The 18,357-nt window shown below is 38.6% G+C and overlaps 3 protein-coding genes across 5 annotated transcripts; 2 read left to right on the forward strand and 1 right to left on the reverse strand.

Annotated features, from left to right (window-relative positions):
* Nucleotides 1-872: 872 nt before the first annotated feature.
* Nucleotides 873-5,091, reverse strand: LOC147133267 (uncharacterized). Its single transcript, XM_086012708.1, has 4 exons — nt 4,952-5,091; nt 4,435-4,575; nt 2,423-2,770; nt 873-2,351 (listed from the first exon to the last, which is right to left on the reverse strand). The coding sequence occupies exons 2-4, from the start codon at nt 4,505-4,507 to the stop codon at nt 2,245-2,247; spliced, it is 528 nt and encodes a 175-aa protein (XP_085868834.1). The 5' UTR covers nt 4,508-4,575; nt 4,952-5,091; the 3' UTR covers nt 873-2,244.
* A 3,488-nt stretch (nt 5,092-8,579) lies between these two features.
* thy1 (Thy-1 cell surface antigen) lies at nt 8,580-11,584 on the forward strand. Its single transcript, XM_086013069.1, has 4 exons — nt 8,580-8,683; nt 9,216-9,259; nt 9,372-9,695; nt 9,778-11,584. Exons 2-4 carry the CDS (start codon nt 9,229-9,231, stop codon nt 9,882-9,884), a joined length of 462 nt encoding a protein of 153 aa, XP_085869195.1. The 5' UTR covers nt 8,580-8,683; nt 9,216-9,228; the 3' UTR covers nt 9,885-11,584.
* A 1-nt stretch (nt 11,585) lies between these two features.
* f11r.1 (F11 receptor, tandem duplicate 1) lies at nt 11,586-18,149 on the forward strand. 3 transcript variants are annotated; one of them, XM_086013067.1, is made up of 11 exons: nt 11,586-11,847; nt 11,977-12,058; nt 13,770-13,829; nt 14,450-14,566; nt 14,795-14,938; nt 15,595-15,797; nt 15,898-16,000; nt 16,751-16,858; nt 17,069-17,081; nt 17,213-17,273; nt 17,405-18,149. In XM_086013067.1, the coding sequence occupies exons 2-11, from the start codon at nt 12,007-12,009 to the stop codon at nt 17,438-17,440; spliced, it is 897 nt and encodes a 298-aa protein (XP_085869193.1). In that variant the 5' UTR covers nt 11,586-11,847; nt 11,977-12,006; the 3' UTR covers nt 17,441-18,149. The 3 variants fall into 3 exon arrangements, with proteins under 3 accessions (XP_085869193.1, XP_085869194.1, XP_085869192.1); XM_086013068.1 differs by having other exon boundaries at nt 11,980-12,058; XM_086013066.1 differs by having other exon boundaries at nt 11,586-12,058.
* The last annotated feature ends 208 nt before the right edge of the window (nt 18,150-18,357 follow it).

Genomic DNA, 18,357 nt, shown 5'->3' on the forward strand with positions numbered 1-18,357 from the left:
ATATTCACTGTAGTAAAGTGCATTCACCATGATGTGATGTGGTTTTATCAGTGCCATTTGAGAGGTACAGTACAGTATATCATGTAATATAACAGTGTACGGTACATTTATTAAGGCATACAACTGGATGCACATATATTTTATGTAAATGTATTGCACGCAGCATCACGTGAGCTCACCTCACTCACAGTACTCAATATGGTGTACAGAAGTGTACTCCCAAGTACTCCCTCAATGCCATGACGCTAACATGCTAACAGTGGTGGTCTGAGCCCTCCTAAAATCCACTTGTGGTTTGTGAGTGTTGAGATACTGAAATTAAATGCAGTTAGTTTCTGCTAAAACTGCTGTAAAAACAGGGCAGATCGAGGGCCATGAAAGCTTTACAGTATTTACTATATGACCTCAATAAAGGGAATGAATTTAAACCATTAGCTAACAGCTCCTTCTTCAGGGCAAATGTTGGCGGTACAACACAAATCTTAAACAAAACTGCTGATCCAGCGTTCCTATTATTACCATACAATACAATACAATACAATACAATACAATTTGTATAACGCATTTCACGACATCTACACTGGTAACAAAGCGCTTTACATACAACAACAGAAGATAGTATTACTGTTCAAACTAAATGGAGAACAAATATTTTCATTGTTGCTGTTTTGGCTTAATTCAATTTAAAATAACATTTTTAAATTGTTATCCAAGATGTTATAGCTTGCAATTGTAAATGAACCGTATGCTAACAACATCAACAACAACCACAACAAATGAAATCATATCTCAATTACAGTTTTGATAAAAAAATGAGCATTGTTGTTGCTTTCATAAAGTGGGTGTCATGTGAAAAAAACGTAACGTATATCTGTGGATTTAAACCTTTATTGCTTTAACTTTGTTATAGCATTTATTTAGTACAGATAGTATTTGGTAATACAGTATAACATTGTTAAGTAAAGCTATGTTGAAAAAAAAACATACAATATCTTGGTTTGAAGTGCTTATGTGAAATAATACAGAATAGAACCTAAAAAAAATTCTTAGGAAACATGTTTTAAAAAAGACGCCACAAATTAATGTGACGCATATTAATATGAAACATTCATTTTCAATTTTGCAACTTGTTTACCATAACATATTTTTTTTAGTACAGGTATATAAGAAGAGTAGAATACTCCAGATTTTAAACATCACAAGATTTTCCAAGTCAATTTCTGACTTTCTTACTGCCTTTGTCCTGTCTTGAACAAGTGTGTACTTACTTACTGTTTTGGCTGTTGGGCACATTAGCATCCATACACTGCTTGAAATGTGGAGTATTAAAACCGACATCTGGGTGGTCCCCCCCCCAAAAAAATAAAACAAAATAAATCACATAGTGTGGGTCCTAATGCAATTGAAATGCTACTTGTTGTTACATAGTCGTGGTACTATATGACTAATATGACAAAGCCACAATGTCCAGTGTAAATATTAAATCGTAGTTTGGCAAAGGGACAGTTAATAATCAACATGAAAGTAGAAATCAAAGTAAAGTTAGTAACTTACTTTGAAAGGTATCAAGCACACTCAAGAGTGCAGTCTGGATTTACAAAGTTAATATAGATCAAAAGCAATCTGCACTCACTGAGATATATTTATTTATTTATTTATTTATTTATTCATGTATTTATTTATTTATTTGATAATAGGTTTATCATTTTAGTTTTATTGCAAAGGTGTCAAATTGTGTCATACTGAGCCGTATTTGAAACTATCCATAGATTTTTGATACAGACATACCTAATAATGTGGCCAGTAAGTGTATATGCTGAGCTAAAATTGAATCCATTTGTATTCAGTGCAGCATAAAACATGCAACTTGGCTGTTTGTTCTTTGAAACATAATGGAAGATTTATATCCATAGATGAATGAGACTCATTTATAAAAGCAAACCAAATCCTAACCACAAACAAAATGAATGTGGTTTTAACATAACCCATATAGGACAATCATCATGTTCACTGGGGAAAAAACCCCAAAACAAAACAACCACAACATATTAGTGATGTTTCTGAAACAAAAGTAAGATTTTTTTTAAATGAGACTGATTTTTTTTATTTTTTTTTAATGTGCTTCTATAAGGCTCTGGTGATGTATTTTTCCATCTTGTTGTGAAATATTCTAAATCATGATCTCATATTGATTCAACACTAAGGTGAGCGACAAACCAGGTCCATTGGGCCATAAGGAAAAGTTCACAGATTCAGAAGACCTACTGCCACAGGAAGTGACATCATGATTGATAAAAGCCACGGCGTGGATTCATACATCACACTGATCGCCGAGCAGATTGGTAGAATCCCTGCAAAGAGAGCAAAATCTGACTTGAGATTTAATTCTTTTTAGAGAGAACGAAACAAGAAGGTGACTCACGGTGATGCACGGCCATGCTGTTCTCCTTCCAGCTCGTGCCTTGGTAAACCTTGCACGTGTACGTGTAAGGCTTCTCATCGGCCATCGGCGCCCAGGTGAGGCGGCACAGGTTTGGGGCGAACAGGCTGACGTTGCTCCTCCTGCGGTCTTCGATAGACACGTAGTTGACGGCGTTGGGGTAGGTGCTGCCCACCAGCCTGCTATCCTGACGATACTCGCAGTAAGGGCCCGGGGTCTCACTGGAGTCTGGAAACTCACAGTCGACCCTGACATTCCTCTCCAAGTAAGTCAGGCATGGAAACATCTGAGGCCCACGCGGAGGGAAAATAAATGTGTACAAGGAACTCACTATGGAGACACAAAGGGAATAAGAATCTTGTTCAGTTTTTGTGAGCAGAATCTTGCATGGAGAACATTAGAGTCTTATGTAACAGTAATTTCCAAGCAGGACAAAAATCTCGACTGATATTTTGGACATTTAGTAGCGATTGAAACCCTAACTCTCTTTAACACAGCAGCATCTTTGTCAGATGTCACAAACACACTGTACTATACTCATGTCCTGCGGCTATTGTACAGGAATGGGGCAGTGGCCTGACACATGCAGACTGTTGATGGTGCTGGGATGAATAAGGGCAAATGACTTCTTCTGTTCCCGCTCTTGGACTTGTTTATGCCATACAAGTTGCTATCCAATGACAAAATGGCAGTTTAATATATGTTTTTTAATGTATTGGTTTTGTTTGTACACTCACAGGAAAAAAGGTACTGTCTGGGCCCATTTTTTCTTCATTTTTCGGCCACTCTTCGGTTCACAGGAAGCATGAACGGCACATAACATTTAATTAGAATTTTCTCTATCGTAAGGTTCTCATGATCATTTAAGTCTGTTATACACATAGTTTGTTGAATATGTGTCTTCATTAGCTGTCGTCTAGAATTTGTGTTGCACATTGTTAACATGAAACCGTGACTGTGATTTATGTTTAAAGGGTCCAATAGGTGTACCATAGGGAAAAAAATGTGCATCTTTTTTTCTGACAGCGAAGCCTATACAGTGACTGGTTCACGGCCATTTTTGTGCAGGTGCAGTTTTACCACAGACGATCCCCATTTGGGCAATGATTTGTTTTATATGCTGCATGCTTATCCTCACTAGGGTCAGTAGTTTTTTGTTGATAGGCTTGCGTAAGGAGTCAAAGGTCAGGCTGAGAACAGGGATGAATTGTGTATTAAACAAATAGCGATATTATATCCGTTTTGATTTGTCCCTGCTCACAAAGTGTGGGAAATGGGAGCATTGGCCCTGACATTATGCGTTATTATAAAATGGCTTCTTGTAGGAAGTTGTGTGAATGACTGCCCACAAAAATGCAGCTTTTCTGACAGTACAAAGTATGACAACAATTGCCCAAAAGTTTTAAAATATTGCTCAAGTGGTATTTAAAACCATTATAAAGATATTATATCAGGTCACACACAGGAATGCCAGAGCCAAGATTCAAACCCTTTGCACATTTGCTACCACTAACCACCACCACTAACAGCACTGTTGACACCTGCTCCCCATTTATTTGATTAAAAACAAGTTAAGTTATATATTTAATTTGTTTAGTTTTTTTGGTGGGGTTACTTTTTACTCCTTTTTTTAAAATGAACAGCTGCAGTGTGGAGTGATTGCCAGAATGAATAAGGTGGGAAGAATGTCTTCATTGCAAAGCAGGCCCCTGGGGATAATGTCATCAGCATTGGCTACTGATTTCATTCCTTTGCAAACACCCAATCAGCACTGTATTGTTTTCGTTTACACAATACCAGAATTCGTTCATTCATTCATCAATTCACTCATTAATTCATTCATTCGGTCATTCAGTCATTCATTCATTCATTCATTTGTTTGATCATTCATTTTTTCATGCATTCATAATACCTATATTGAGATAACATCTTGCTGGATTAACAATTTAAATTGCTAACCATGCAGCAGAGAAAAATTAAAGAAAGGGACTTACTGTGAGTTTGCTCATGTGTTATAATGATCCTGGCAAAGAGAAGGCATGTTGTGGTGAACAGGTAGGGCGCCATTTGTGTGCAGTTCTGTATATCGTACTGAAGTCCAGATCACATCAATAACCTTCAGAGCACGTTTTCACCTGCAGACGGGGTGCAACATGGACATCGTGAGAGTTCTACATGTTTTTATTTTTTGGGAGAGGGTTCTACACGTACAGTATGCCTGAATACAGCAGTGACGACAGCAGGAAAAACAAACAACAACATGCAACATCATCATTGCCTTCGAAGCATCCACTATAGCACCAAAAGAGCGGATCAGTGCAGGCTGCAGATGTGACGACACCCATGCAGTGACTTTGCACTGCAGCAAACTGCCCAGCTGCATACCCGCATGTCCTCTTCACTGCAGATTTCAAACATCTGTAGCCCCCGTGCACTTCACGACAAAACAATGCCAGCATATTTCGTAGGATCTCAAAATGTCTGATTGCACATCTTAATTAAGAGTCCTACCTGCTTGTTGGACACAATCCGGCGCTGCTTCCGAGCTGGATAGCGCTCCAAGACACACGCAGGCGCGCACACAATCACGCACACGCACAGAGCGTAGGCCTACTGACAATCAATGATACTAAACGTTGTATCTGCCCTGCTTTTATTTCTATGTATCTGAATAATTTTATCAACCACCGCCCCCAAGAAAATGGAATTAACTCATTCAGTGCCAAGGACATATATGCATTAAAAATATGTATTTATATGTCTTGCCATATAAATACGTTTTTGGGATTGAATCAATCAATATTTATTTAAATCATTCACTGCCGAGGAGATATTTATTTTTTCTTTTCACCGTCCAGCCATTCAATCCCAGGAATGTATTTATATATTTTAAAATATTTTTCAAATGTTAGGTTAAAAGAGGGGGCGGCACGGTGGTCGACTGGTTAGCACGTCCGCCTCATAGTTCAGAGGTCGTGGATTCGATCCCGGCTCCGGCCTCCCTATGTGGAGTTTGCATGTTCTCCCCATGCTCTGGTACTCCGGTTTCCTCCCACATTCCTAAAACATGCATGGTAAATTGATTGGACTCTCTAAATTGCCCCTAGGTGTGATTGTGAGTGCGGATGTTTGTCTCTGTGTGCCCTGCGATTGGCTGGCAACCAATTCAGGGTGTCCCCCGCCTACTGCCAGAAGACAGCTGGGATAGGCACGCCCCACGACCCTTGTGAGGATAAGCGGTATCGATAATGGATGGATGGAGGTTAAAAGAGGGTCTAAAAATGTCTGGCACTGAATGAGTTAAAAGAAACTCTGTATTACTGACCATATGCCGCAATTCGTCATGAGCTCCCTCTGTTGGATAAATAAAGAGTGTAATACTGCACAATCTAAAAGCGTGAAGGCAGTGCCGTCATACTGACATCTAGCGTCTAGAGTAAGAATGCACAGTCATAAAGACGTCTATTTGTTTATTTTGTAGTGAGACCACCAGACCATCAGACTGTATGTGCACTTCATATTAAGAGGAAACAGAATACAGCTCTCGCCCTGGGAAAAGTTCAGTGACCCATCATTGGAATATTTTTGGTATTTTAACCATTTTCATGCTCTACGAATGACAATATTTTAACATTTTTTTAGATTTGAGGGTTGTGTTGTCAGTAGTTTATAGGATATTGGAATTTCACTCATATATGCAGTCCTTATAAATATAAAAATCAGAAAAGCAAATTTTGCAGGGTTTTCTTGATTTTTTTTCAAGCGCTATATGCCGGTACTTTGTTGGTTTTGTTTTAATTTAAAGTCTATGCAGGCTTTGTGTCCAATTGACTGTTGACTTGGTCACTCTGTTCATCAGTTCAAAGGTCAGTTTAGCAAATTCAGCTGTAGGTAGTAGCTGCCATATTATTGAGGATTTGGAATCATTTTCACTGATTTAAATTACAGGCTGAATTGTGCATTATCATATCCATTCAAAAAATATGAAGTTGGTTGCCTTTGAACAGCAATACAATGTGTTTAAGTGCATGTGTGTATGTGGGGGGGGGGGTGCGTGTGTGTGTGTGTGTAACATGTTTGAAGGGTTTCTTCCACACTGACCTCATCTGGGCATACCACAGCAGTGGTTTGTCTATGACTCATGTTTCTGGTAACAATGATGCCACGTGACCCGTATTTTGTTTTGCAATTCACAGAGGCACCAAGCCTAGACACATTCTTCATCATAATCTTTATCTGTCAATTTGAAGAACTGTGCTGGGCCTTGCAATGCAGGTGTGGGCATAGCAAATATCAGAACAAGTGCTTTGCTTCTGTAAAGCAAAGATGAACTACTGTACCACCTCATCAGTGAAACATGATGGTGGTAATGTCATCGAGTGGACATGCATGGCTACCCAATGGAAGTGGTTCCCTTGTATTTAATGATGATTTGAATGCTCACAAAACCAGCATGATGCATTTCACAATAATATCTTCTATGCGCCTCCACTGGTCTCAATATGGCATTCTGATTATTAATATTGCATTTGTGGAATATGAGTTAAACAGCAAAATCCACCCATTTTTAGCCATCTCAGGGGGCGGCCATTTTGTCACTTGATGTTGACTGAAAATGACATCACAGTTGCTCAGGGCTCAGGTAACGACCTATCACAGCTCACCTGTTTTCTGAAGCTGAGCCACGATTGGCTGTGTTCAAAAATACAAAATCATTCGGAATGTTGTGTTTAGACAATAAGGCTGTATAGACCATATTATCATAAAGACATTTTTTGGAGTTGACTTCCCATAGAAGTGGAATATGATGCATTGACCAAATCACCTGATCTGAATCCAACTGAGCACCCATTCTCACTTTTTGGAGAGGAACAAAAGTGACGGGGCATTGCTCCAAGAACAAGCAGGAACTGAAGAAAGTTGCAGTAGAGGCCTGGCAAAGAATTTGCAACCAAATATTGGTTGAAAGTTTGATTTTTGATCATATTTTTAGTCCCTTAAAAAGTGGGAGGCATTTATACAAACTTTTGTAATTCCTACACCATTAACCTGATTTGGATCTAAATACTGTCAAATTAAAACTGAGAGTGTGCGGTTAAAACGCGTCTCATTCATTTCAAATTAATTTCTGTTTGGTGTTTAAAGACAAAAAGATGAGAATTGTGTCAATGTTCCAATATGTATGGATATCCATCCATAGTTGACAGTTTTACAAATATAGCACACGGATACACTACTAGCTTATATTAACTCAATAAATCATATTTTTATGAGGTTTGGTGAGGAGTGACATCAATTAAAAAGCAAAATTAGATTATACAGTACATTGCAGAGCTGCTTTAATTAGCTGCTCGGTTTTGTGTCTATATGAGGGCTGCAACACTGCTGCCAATGTCCTTAGAGACTACTTTGGCAAGGGAGGTGTTCTGCAAATGTCCTTGAAAAGATGGATGAGCAGTGTGCACAACATGTACCACAGAGGATAATGTGCTTTGCATTAAGGGTAACGTCCTCGATGTTTAAAAACAACCATTCAGGCAATAGATCTTGTTTTAATGCAGATTTTTCCACCAAAAATGTGCAATTCCCAAAATTCCTGGATGAGGTGTGGGGTGTGCACACCGCCCTCATTAAAGGCAGTCAGTGCCAAAGTGCTGAATAATTTTCAACTGCACTTTTCTTTTGTTAATGTCATACATCAGTTGCTCAAAAACATTGGCAATTCAATGCCCAAGAGACAAATAACAGCACTGCTGAACAAGTGGATCATAAAGAAACTCACACCAAAAAAATCTATACTGAGATACAGCACATTCATGCTTGTAGGTAGACAAGAGGGGAAATATGACTTCCATTTTTGCCATGTTATTTTATGTTTATGTTGAACAAAAGCTTTACACATTATGATAAACTGTACATTAAATTATGATGAAATGTCCACAAGGACCTGCTGTACATTTTCAAACACCGAATGAAAACCTAAAGTATAGCCAAAGAAGTGTGTCAGCTGATCAACTTCTGTCCTCTGTCAAAAGATGGTGTGAAAAAAATATCAATAGAAATGTCTGTGTAATGTTGATAAATGTCCCTTAACTGTAGTGGAGCAGCCCTTTCTCCCCCTCCCTCACTGTCCCCCTCCCCTACTCTCGCCTGTGTTTCTTCTCGGAGCCGACCTCTACTGTAACAACCCCTGGCATCACTGCAGAGCACTGAGGAGAGAGCAATAAAACTGCATCAGACAAGGTGAGGATGATTCATACGCTATCGCATGCAGAATCTTGCATGGAGTATATATGGACTTTAATGCCAAAAATAATTATTCCAGATTGGTCTTTTTAATGCAAATGATTATCTGAATGAGTTTACAATGCTTTCAGTTTTTGAGTAAATATTTTAAACTACATTGAGGACAATTGCAGGCGAATTTTTCGATGTGTTGATTTTTTTACTTGAAAACCTCAGTGATGAATTTAAAGTTGTCCAATAATCAGAATTTGTAGGTGTGGTTATAAAAAGGAATGCATCACTGTTGGCATTTGTCCAGTGAACTTTCTAGTTCTTCACAGCATAGCGTGAAGAGTAAGGGTACATTGCACGTATACTTGGTCCGAATTGTGACACTGCAGTTGGCCAATCCGGGTCAGGGATGAGCATTATTCATATTTTTGAAACAAAGCCCAGCTCATCTTTTCGGAGTACAGTCAGCATTATTAGACTCAACATGTATGTAAAAACATGAAAATGACACATTTGGTGTTTCGTTTTTCCCACGCAGGAAAATTGCAAGAATGTTCCTCCTTACCGTAATTCTTTTTTTTGGTAAGGTCATCCATGTCTTATTTTCTAAACTCTGTGTGTTTCTGGTAGTAATCATACATAATCTTTTTCTAAATTTGTGATTTATCATTGTGAGTATGTCTCTGCGTTACAGGCTTTGCGTCAGCTCAGAAGGTGATTCAACTATCCTACTGCTCGATAGATGAAAACCACGTCAGGCTTGATTGCAAATATTCGCTTCCCGCTGAGTCACCTGAAGTATTTTGCAAGTACACACAAGGGGAAAGACTCCTGGACACCACCAACCCAGAGGAGGAGCAGCATGCCCCCTATAAGCACCGTGCCAAAGCCCGCATCTTCCCGGGCAACATTTGCAGGCTGCTGTTTAAAAACCTGCCAAACGGCAAGTCCAACTTCACCTGCAACATCAAACTTGCCGACTCATCTACTGCGTCCAAAACCTCGGTGGTCGAGAAAAGTAAGTTACCTCAGCTGTGAACATCGCATTTGAACCCTTTTGAGTGACGGCCATTAAACATCCTTCTCTGTTCTTATTGCAGAGCTCCTCCTCCCCTGTTCTGCTTTGAGTGTCCTGTTACAAAGCTGCAGTGGCCTGCTGTTGACCTTGATGACACTTCCGATGCTGCTCGCACTTCACTGGCTGTGAACATGGCACCCGAGCTGCTCCGCTCGATCATCTGGTGGCCGTCGCTAGACTCTCAAGCCTGTGTGTTGAGATGAATGCACACACAGTATATCCAGGCTTAGTGTGCAAACGTACAACTGCATTAACTGTATCCTCAGATGAGTTCAAGCACGAGCTCGGGAATATAGAAGCGACATACGATATAAGTATTGTCACGTAAAGGGATCATTATGGTGATTAGGTTCTATATAATGAGTGATTCTTAACTCTGGAGTGATAGAATCCGCTTCCCTCAACCATTTGATGCAAGACATCTGGTCAATTCTGCCAAACAATTAGTCCAATAATCTAAAGCAATACTGGCTTGGAATGCATGCATGAGGTATGTAGATAAATCAATACACACTATAGATGGCTCTATTTATAAAATAAAATGTCGTTTGTGGTATAGCAAATGATGTTTACATGTTCCTGTAGCTGACAGTGTAGCTGCTGTGATGAGCACAATGACGAAAATGCTACAGCATGAAAACTGCCATGTTCGGATTTTTTGTATGCTGAAGATGAAAAGAACAGAAGAAGCCAATTACAGTTTGAGGTTTGAAGCAAAAGCAATGTTTCATCAATCAAGCAAAGCACAGATGGTTGTCTGACAGTTAATAAGCAGTTGTTTATAAGGGACGTTTAAAGTGTTATTGTGAGTATCAGGAGCATCAGTGTTTAAGGATTATTATATTTTTATCATCATTTTAAGCACATTACAATTTTGTTTTGTGTCCATTGTGTACCATATTAAAAGGTTATTGTAACCTTCATTGCCCTCAGTTATCATAATCACGGATATTTTCTAGTTTCACCTAAACAATAAGTAGGCACCCACGGATAAAACTTATCACTGATGCGTAATAACATTCTCTGGATGATTTTAACTGAAGGAGATGTACAATATTTTGTCATATTCAAGATCAGCAGCTGTTTCTTGTGAATCTAATGCACATTCTACACACATGCTCATAAGTAATTATGTCACTTATTTCTAATGTTATGTTAATTATTGTTAATGTCTAATGATTGCGCAATGACTAGCACTTCTATGTCAAAGAGCAAGGTAGCTTTTGGACGACCTGTATGTTTACTTTTGCATTAAAAAAAACATTTTCATCAAAACATGACACTTGCTCAAATAACCCTATGTCATTTTGTAGGGTATCATCTAGGCAGGGTAAGGTATCTCCACATAGAAAATAATCCACCCATCCATTTTCTGAAAATGTTCTGAGAGTAACCAAATTGTTGGGTAAAATTAACCCATTGCTATCTGGTTGTCTAATTTTATCTTAACACACATGCACACATCTGAAAAATGTATGGCCATGACAAGTCACTACATACTGCAGTTTTTGGGTTATTTGTTTAACCCAAAAGGTTGGCCCCTTTTTTCATCCAATGAACCCAAATTGGGTTATTTTTGACCCAACTGTTTATATACTGTCAGACCATTTGTTTCTTCTGCCTGTCACTGTAACTGGCACAGCCGGATGAACAAAGATGCAATATTTGTAGCAAATATATTATTTTTCATTATTATCATTATTGATTAAGTGGACTTCGATAGTTGCAGCACCTGATGATGATCAGTGATTGGTAATCACCTCCACACGGGTATTTTAGTTTCGCTCTATAAAGTATGACGTATACTGTGCAACAATAAAACACACAGCACTCGACCCTTGCTGATTCATCTTGGTGATTGACTAAAACTCAAATAGAACAAGAAGAATGTTTCAAAAGCCAACCCCGCCCCTTTCAGGTTGACCAAAACTTGCAACAACCCCCATGTTTGCTTATTCCAGCCCTTCCACTGTACAGCGTAGTTGTCGATCCTGTTGTACGACTCGCCCTATCGTCGCTTCCCCACCTGAGCAGATCTTCTTACCGGAAGTTAGCGACGCACTTGTTGTCACCTGAATCCACGACCAAGCAGGTGGAGCCTCATTGAAGCTGTCGCTGTCGTTCATACCACGCTAAACTACACGACATTAGATTAAGAAGTTTTGGTTTCTTTTCTTCAAGTGGATACACTTTTTGGACCCTTGTTTCGGTGTGTTTTCAGAAGAAGGGACGCAGAGTGAGCAGCGCAAAGATGTTTTTCTCATGGTTGGTTTCGGCGCTCTTGTTCGCGTTCGTAGCGACAGGTGAGTTATAAGACTAATTTGTCAACGCGATTTGACTCTTTTGAGGGTTGAGATATTTATGTGATGGTTAGCCTGAATATCTTCACGATACATTGAGTTTTTCAACGTGTTCAACATTGACGCAAGTTTCAAAATGGAGGCCTGAATATTTCTGTTCAGGTGCGTTGGGGAAGTTAACAATGGGCGCTTGTAATGGTCTACATGTCGGACTCACACAGTCTTTGTGAGATTAAATTATTATATCAGCTCAAAATTGAAACTGTTTCGAAATTCCAGCAATGTGAGGTGTATGGTTTCGTCACTTCTGGTCACAACATTATCAGCGTCTGTACCTGAATTCATGTTCACAGTGTTGAACGATACTATAAGTTACAAGGTAGTTAATTACAAACTGTATTACAGTATTGTGATAAAGTGGTGAATCCAGTAATTGTACTCTCGTGTAGCTAGATAAATTAAACAAAAAATATTAGAAACAGTATGATTCAGTGCAGTTCTACCTCACTACTACACCCACACCAAAAGTATTAAATTAATACTGTTTAAATACATATTCATACAAATACATAATTGTTTTGGTATTTAAGTTTGCCGCTTTGTATACAAAGACTGAATTTGTTCAAATGTTTCCACTGTCCTTTGTGGTTTTGACTTATCTGACTTATATATCCAAGACTTTGGTTTGACATCCTGCATTATCTTGCACGAAAGACAGTTTCATTTGGTTGGTTACAGTTTTAATGCTGTTTCAGCAACCTGGAGCGAGTGGAGTGTTTTTCTGTTCCCACGCCCTGTAGGCTTATCATCACAGTCATAGGTAGGCCCCGACAAGACCTCTTCAACGTTGTTTCGTCACTGTGGCGGGCGACTGTTGTGATTTGAACTTGCAGTCAGTAGTTGTGAGCCAATATTTTCTGTCCTTTCAAGTTACATCTAACCTGCACTTCATGTAGAGAAATGACATGTATCAAAACAAAACAAACTGTTAGCTTTGCTATCATTGTGAACTAAGTAACTAAAATCCTAAATGTAAACAACTTGGAAAAATCACCTCGTGTGTTTAGGGCCTATACCTAGAATTTTTTAACATCAGGAGCTTCTGCTTTTTAGGCTGGCACAAGACACAATGTAATCGCCTCGCATCATTCTTGGAGCAGACATCAGACAATTCTTTTGCATGGGGAATATTTTACTTCTCCAAATCTGTTCCCGTCGACTTTAATTCTTCCTGGTTCACATTTCTCCAATGCTGTTCTTCATTTTTCCGCCTTATAAGATTCCGATATACCGGTTAATCAAGAGCTCAACCGCAGTTTGCTCTCTAGTTGTCTATTGTAAATTGTGTCGTCATCCACAAAGTTTGATAAAACTAACATGCCAATTTTGACAAAGTAAGGGGTAGAACGTTTTCAAATGTAGAGACTGGGGGGTAAAAGTAAGATGTTAGGAAAATAAATACTCAAGTAGAGTACAGATACTTGAAAAATTGACTTGCAAGTACAATTAGAACGTATATGTACTTACCGTACTAGGTACTTCCTACCACGGAAATAATACAATGGCAGACTTAGCTTGAGGGACTACTAAAAATTACTATGCCCCACAGATAGCGGGGTCCACTGTATTCCTGTTGCTCTGTACACGTAAGGTTTATTCTGTTATAAAATCCGTAACATCATTAACCCATATCTTTTTGTGTTTTTGTCAACAGGTGAAAGTAGCTTTTCAGTTACCACTTCCAATGCAAATGTGCAAGTGAAAGAAAATGAAGGTGAGTCCTTATTTTTTTTTCTATAGTAGTCTAACAAATGATCCCTGATTTATCTGGTTTATGATTTAGACCAGTGATGACTGTATTTAGGGCAAGGGGCAGTGCTCCAGATGGCGCTGCTTTCTTGTAATATGATTTTTTAAATTTATTTTGTTTTAGTACAGGATAAATACTTATTTAGTAGTGCTATTTTGGTAGTAATTTCCTTTTTGTGTGTCTGTTTGACTTCCTTTTCCTGTTGGCTCTCTCCAGGAGCACAGCAGGGCTAGCCCCTTGTTTGTCATTCCAACAGAATAGTGTGTGTGGCTGACCTATGCCCTTTTTTTTAATTGGGGCAGTTTTGATTGAGCCCCATGAGCTCTGCCAGTCAACAAATGGCTGGCTCCATATTGTTGTGTACAGTGGTGAAGCTTTACAATGTAAAACAAAATAACATTACATCATTTTGTCCTTCTGTGGTTTTATTTATCTGTTGTTGGCTATGTATTCAATTGTAAGGGTTTTGCCTCTTAGTGGCCTTCACAGTAATATGTACTGTAAAATTCTTTTATTCCGAATTATTCATATTTGTCCACAACATGTATTTTTAATTTCAATTTATTGTGCTCTCTACATTACAGGGGTTGATCTTACATGCTCTTATTCTGCGGACTTTGGTTCAAGTGCCAGGGTAGAGTGGAAGTTCAAAGACCTGACAGGGTCACAGAAATATATCTATTATAACGGGAAACCCACAAGTAAGTTGTCACTAAATATCTCCAAGGTTGCTGGGCCAGATATAGTTGATACATGTTTTGTACACATTAGAAGTTCTGCTTTGCAGTCAGCTTTCCCCAAACACAGTTATAGCTTCAACTTTCCTACTAACCCAGCCATCAGGAGCCCACCAGTTAATCAGTAACAAAGAAGCATGCTGGCAGTGATGTATATTGTGTGTGGCGGTTAATGTGCAACTTTTCTCACAGCACCATATGCCAACCGTGTGGTGATATATGGCAGCAATCTGAGATTCAGCAAAGTCACCCGTAATGATAACGGAGTGTACGACTGTGAAGTGTCTGGTGTCAACAGCCAGTTTGGGGAGGCCAGGGTGAAGCTCACAGTTCTTGGTAAATATTTATGGGCATTTTTCTCTTTTTTAATTTTTTTTTTTATTTTCCCCCCCATGGGGGCCACCACGCATTTCCTAACCAGATGTATGACAAAAATGCCATGATTTTAAATATGGACAAAATATGTGCATATGTGCAAAGTACATCCTCTTAATGCATTTCATTTTTGATACTTTTCAATTCATGTACAAAGCACCCACTATCCTAACCCAACAACAAAGCGTTTGAAGCAAATAAAATAATCACATGCCATGATGTTTTTCCCCGAGTGCAAAGGGTTCTCTTGCATTAAAAATTACCATTCAACCACGGCACAAAGCTGCTGAACAAGAAACCAACATGAAGTATAAGAACTAATTTTATGCATTTTTTTCACAAAAATTAACTCAATCTTCTCAATCACTCAAAATTGCAATATTATCGACTGATTATGTTTGTTGTTCATATCATTCCAAATCCGCAAAAAAGTATTAGTCCAACTCATGTTGTAGTATAGGGCAGTGTAAGACCCCGTGTAAGTGCTACTAAGACATGTCTGCAATCTAGTGGTGAATTTGGATATTGCATCTTAAGACTCAAGTTGATGCATATTTGATTTACACTATGTAGCATTGGGTGAGCGAAGCTAAAGAAAATTGCATTATTCCCCGCAGTGCCTCCGTCGCCACCCTTGTGTAGGATCCCCACCTCAGTGACGACTGGCAAGAATGCCATCCTGTCCTGCCACGATAAAGTTGGCTCCCCCCCACCGCAATACAAGTGGTACCGAAACAACGTCCTTCTGCCACCTGAGCCCGGCAAGATTTCCGGCTTCCAGAATAGTACCTATGTGCTGAACTCTGCGAATGGCAACCTGGTGAGCTTCAATGCTCTGCGCTCTTCACCATCTTTTACTGCCAGCACCTCCTTTTCAGATAGGAAGAACTCTTTTACAACCATACCATATGTCTTCTCAGGAGTTTTCCTATGTCAAAAAGACAGATACAGCTGAGTACTTCTGTGAGGCTTTCAACAATGCAGGTCCTCCACAGCGCTGTAGAGCTGTGAAGATGGAAGTCCGTAAGTGCACCTTACGCAGTTTGTTTCCTAACTGAGAGTTGTAGTAAGACAGTCTTCAAACCAGTTTCATTTAGCAAACTGCTGCATACCTACACTATACAATTATCTTTTCAATCTAAATCACAGGTGCTAAGGTTGAGGCCTGCAGGATAAATCAATCCTGCCAAAGCCTGGAATTGTCAATTAATAATAATAGCAACAATAAGAATCATTGTTATTGTTATGAATAGATTATATTTGTACTGCGTTTCCTTTAATACTCAAGACTTTTAGTGACATGTTATTAGACACAAATGCTTAATCTTTTTTTCTTATCATTGACAGAAAAAAAATACTGCAATTTCATTTATTTACACTTTTAAATCAATATTTCACATAACAAAGCCTTTTTTTTGTTACCAGACTGTCTTTTAAAATAATTTGTGAAATCACTGTATACTTGAATATCAATCAGCTCACCACTATTTTCCTTGACCAAAATAAGTTTCCCATCAATAGTTGGTGAAATGATGCTGATAATCAAATGTAGGTGTAATGAATATGAATAATTGGTTTTACATTAATGTGGTCATGACCAGCTGTCTGAGGTCAACGATTAACTGCGATGTGACCTGTGACGAGAACAGACTTTGACTTTAGACTGCTTGTGTATACATTGTTCATGTGCAGCGAGATAAATATGCTAATGCTTAATGTCAATTCAGTGAACGAACCTCAAAATGACTTTCCACCACAATCCTGTTCTTTAAGGAGACATTAACACAGGAGGAATTGTTGCTGGGGTAATCGTGGCTCTCCTGTTGGTCGTCCTGCTCGCTCTGGGAATTTGGTATGCACACAAGAAAGGATACCTACCCCGTGAGTATACACCCATGCATTCTTTAGCTTGTTGTACTGTATAGCATGTCACTGTCTTCCTCCTTGTTTGCAATAATGGTGAGATCACAAATAGAATATAGCACTGAAGATACTCACACTAATCAAACTATAAAAACTAAGAGTAGTTTGTGTAGCCAAAAGATGTAATTGACCAACAGCTGACTTGGTGTCCCATCCTCTTTGTTACAGGAATGACTGAAAGGTAAGAGTGTTTTCTTATTTTTACTAGGCTCAATGGATTACATTAGGTAATCCATTTGCACAGTATCTATGTAAGTTTCCCCCCCTAAGAGTACGAGTGTAAAATGGTTTTGATTCTAAATTGTTTTGCAGCAAGCAAAAAACCAACGTGGTCTACCAGCCGCCTTCTGTGTATAGTGGCGAGGAAGACGATGTAAGTATGACACCCCCTGGATTTTTCCACAACTGCCCATGTGTTGTATAGATCCCAACAAATGTTGATTTTGGTATTTACCAGAGTTAGGTCCAAAGGTAAAATATTAAAACGATGTGTTTGTTTCATAGGGCGAGTTCAAGCAGAAGTCATCATTTGTGGTATAGTCTACAAGCAACAATCTTGGCTGGTTTTAACTGTTTCAGCATGTGCCTTTTCTGTTTTTACATGTGATCCAAATACTTTTTATATTATATGATCATGAACATTTTTTTTTTTTTTTTTTTTACAAACCTTCTGTAAATATAGTATGTTTTTATTTGTGCTATTGATGAAATACTTCTTACTGGCCTTGGTGTGACTGACTTTTTGTAATATTTTAGATGAACATTCCTTCAAAATACTGTACAATTTCTTTCAGAAATTAACTTGTTACGTTTGTTCTCTAATTTTGTTTGTGACTTCAGTTTGACAACTACATTAGTTAAAATATTGCAAACAGAGTAGATGTGGTATACTGTATGTTTCCTGAGCAGTGATTGTGTTTGCTGTGAAAAGCACAGTAATAGTTTGAAAGAGGTGTGCATTAATGTTGTATTTTTAAAATATTAAAATTGACACTAACTTGTATAGTCTTATCACAGCTATTAACTTTTGATTTATTTTACTTTCTGGTAGTTTATTAAACATCAGTCATGCGCTTACAGGGTTGATATTGGCAGATGTTGGTACATATAGTATGAATTTATACAATCTGTTTTATCGAATATTTATTTGGGGAACCTTGTAAGTTTTCCACACTGTGTGGCCGAGAGTTTGGAACTGATGAACTTACCTAACTAACGTTTCAGTAAAAATAAAATATTTTCAAATGTGTGTTAGTCTGCTGATGTCTCAACAGTATTGAGCTGTAATTTCACCGAAATATTCATTTTCTGCATCATGGTGTTGTACTTAAACAAAACAAAACATCCATCCATCCATTATCTGTACCGCTTCTCCTCACAAGGGTCGCGGGGCGTGCTGGAGCCTATCCCAGCTGTCTTTGGGCAGTAGGCGGGGGACACCCTGAACTGGTTGCCAG

The sequence above is a fragment of the Filicampus tigris genome, chromosome 17 (assembly GCF_054856515.1).
Source record: "Filicampus tigris isolate MCC_2025a chromosome 17, RoL_Ftig_1.0, whole genome shotgun sequence".
Classification (NCBI taxonomy): Eukaryota; Metazoa; Chordata; class Actinopteri; order Syngnathiformes; family Syngnathidae; genus Filicampus; species Filicampus tigris.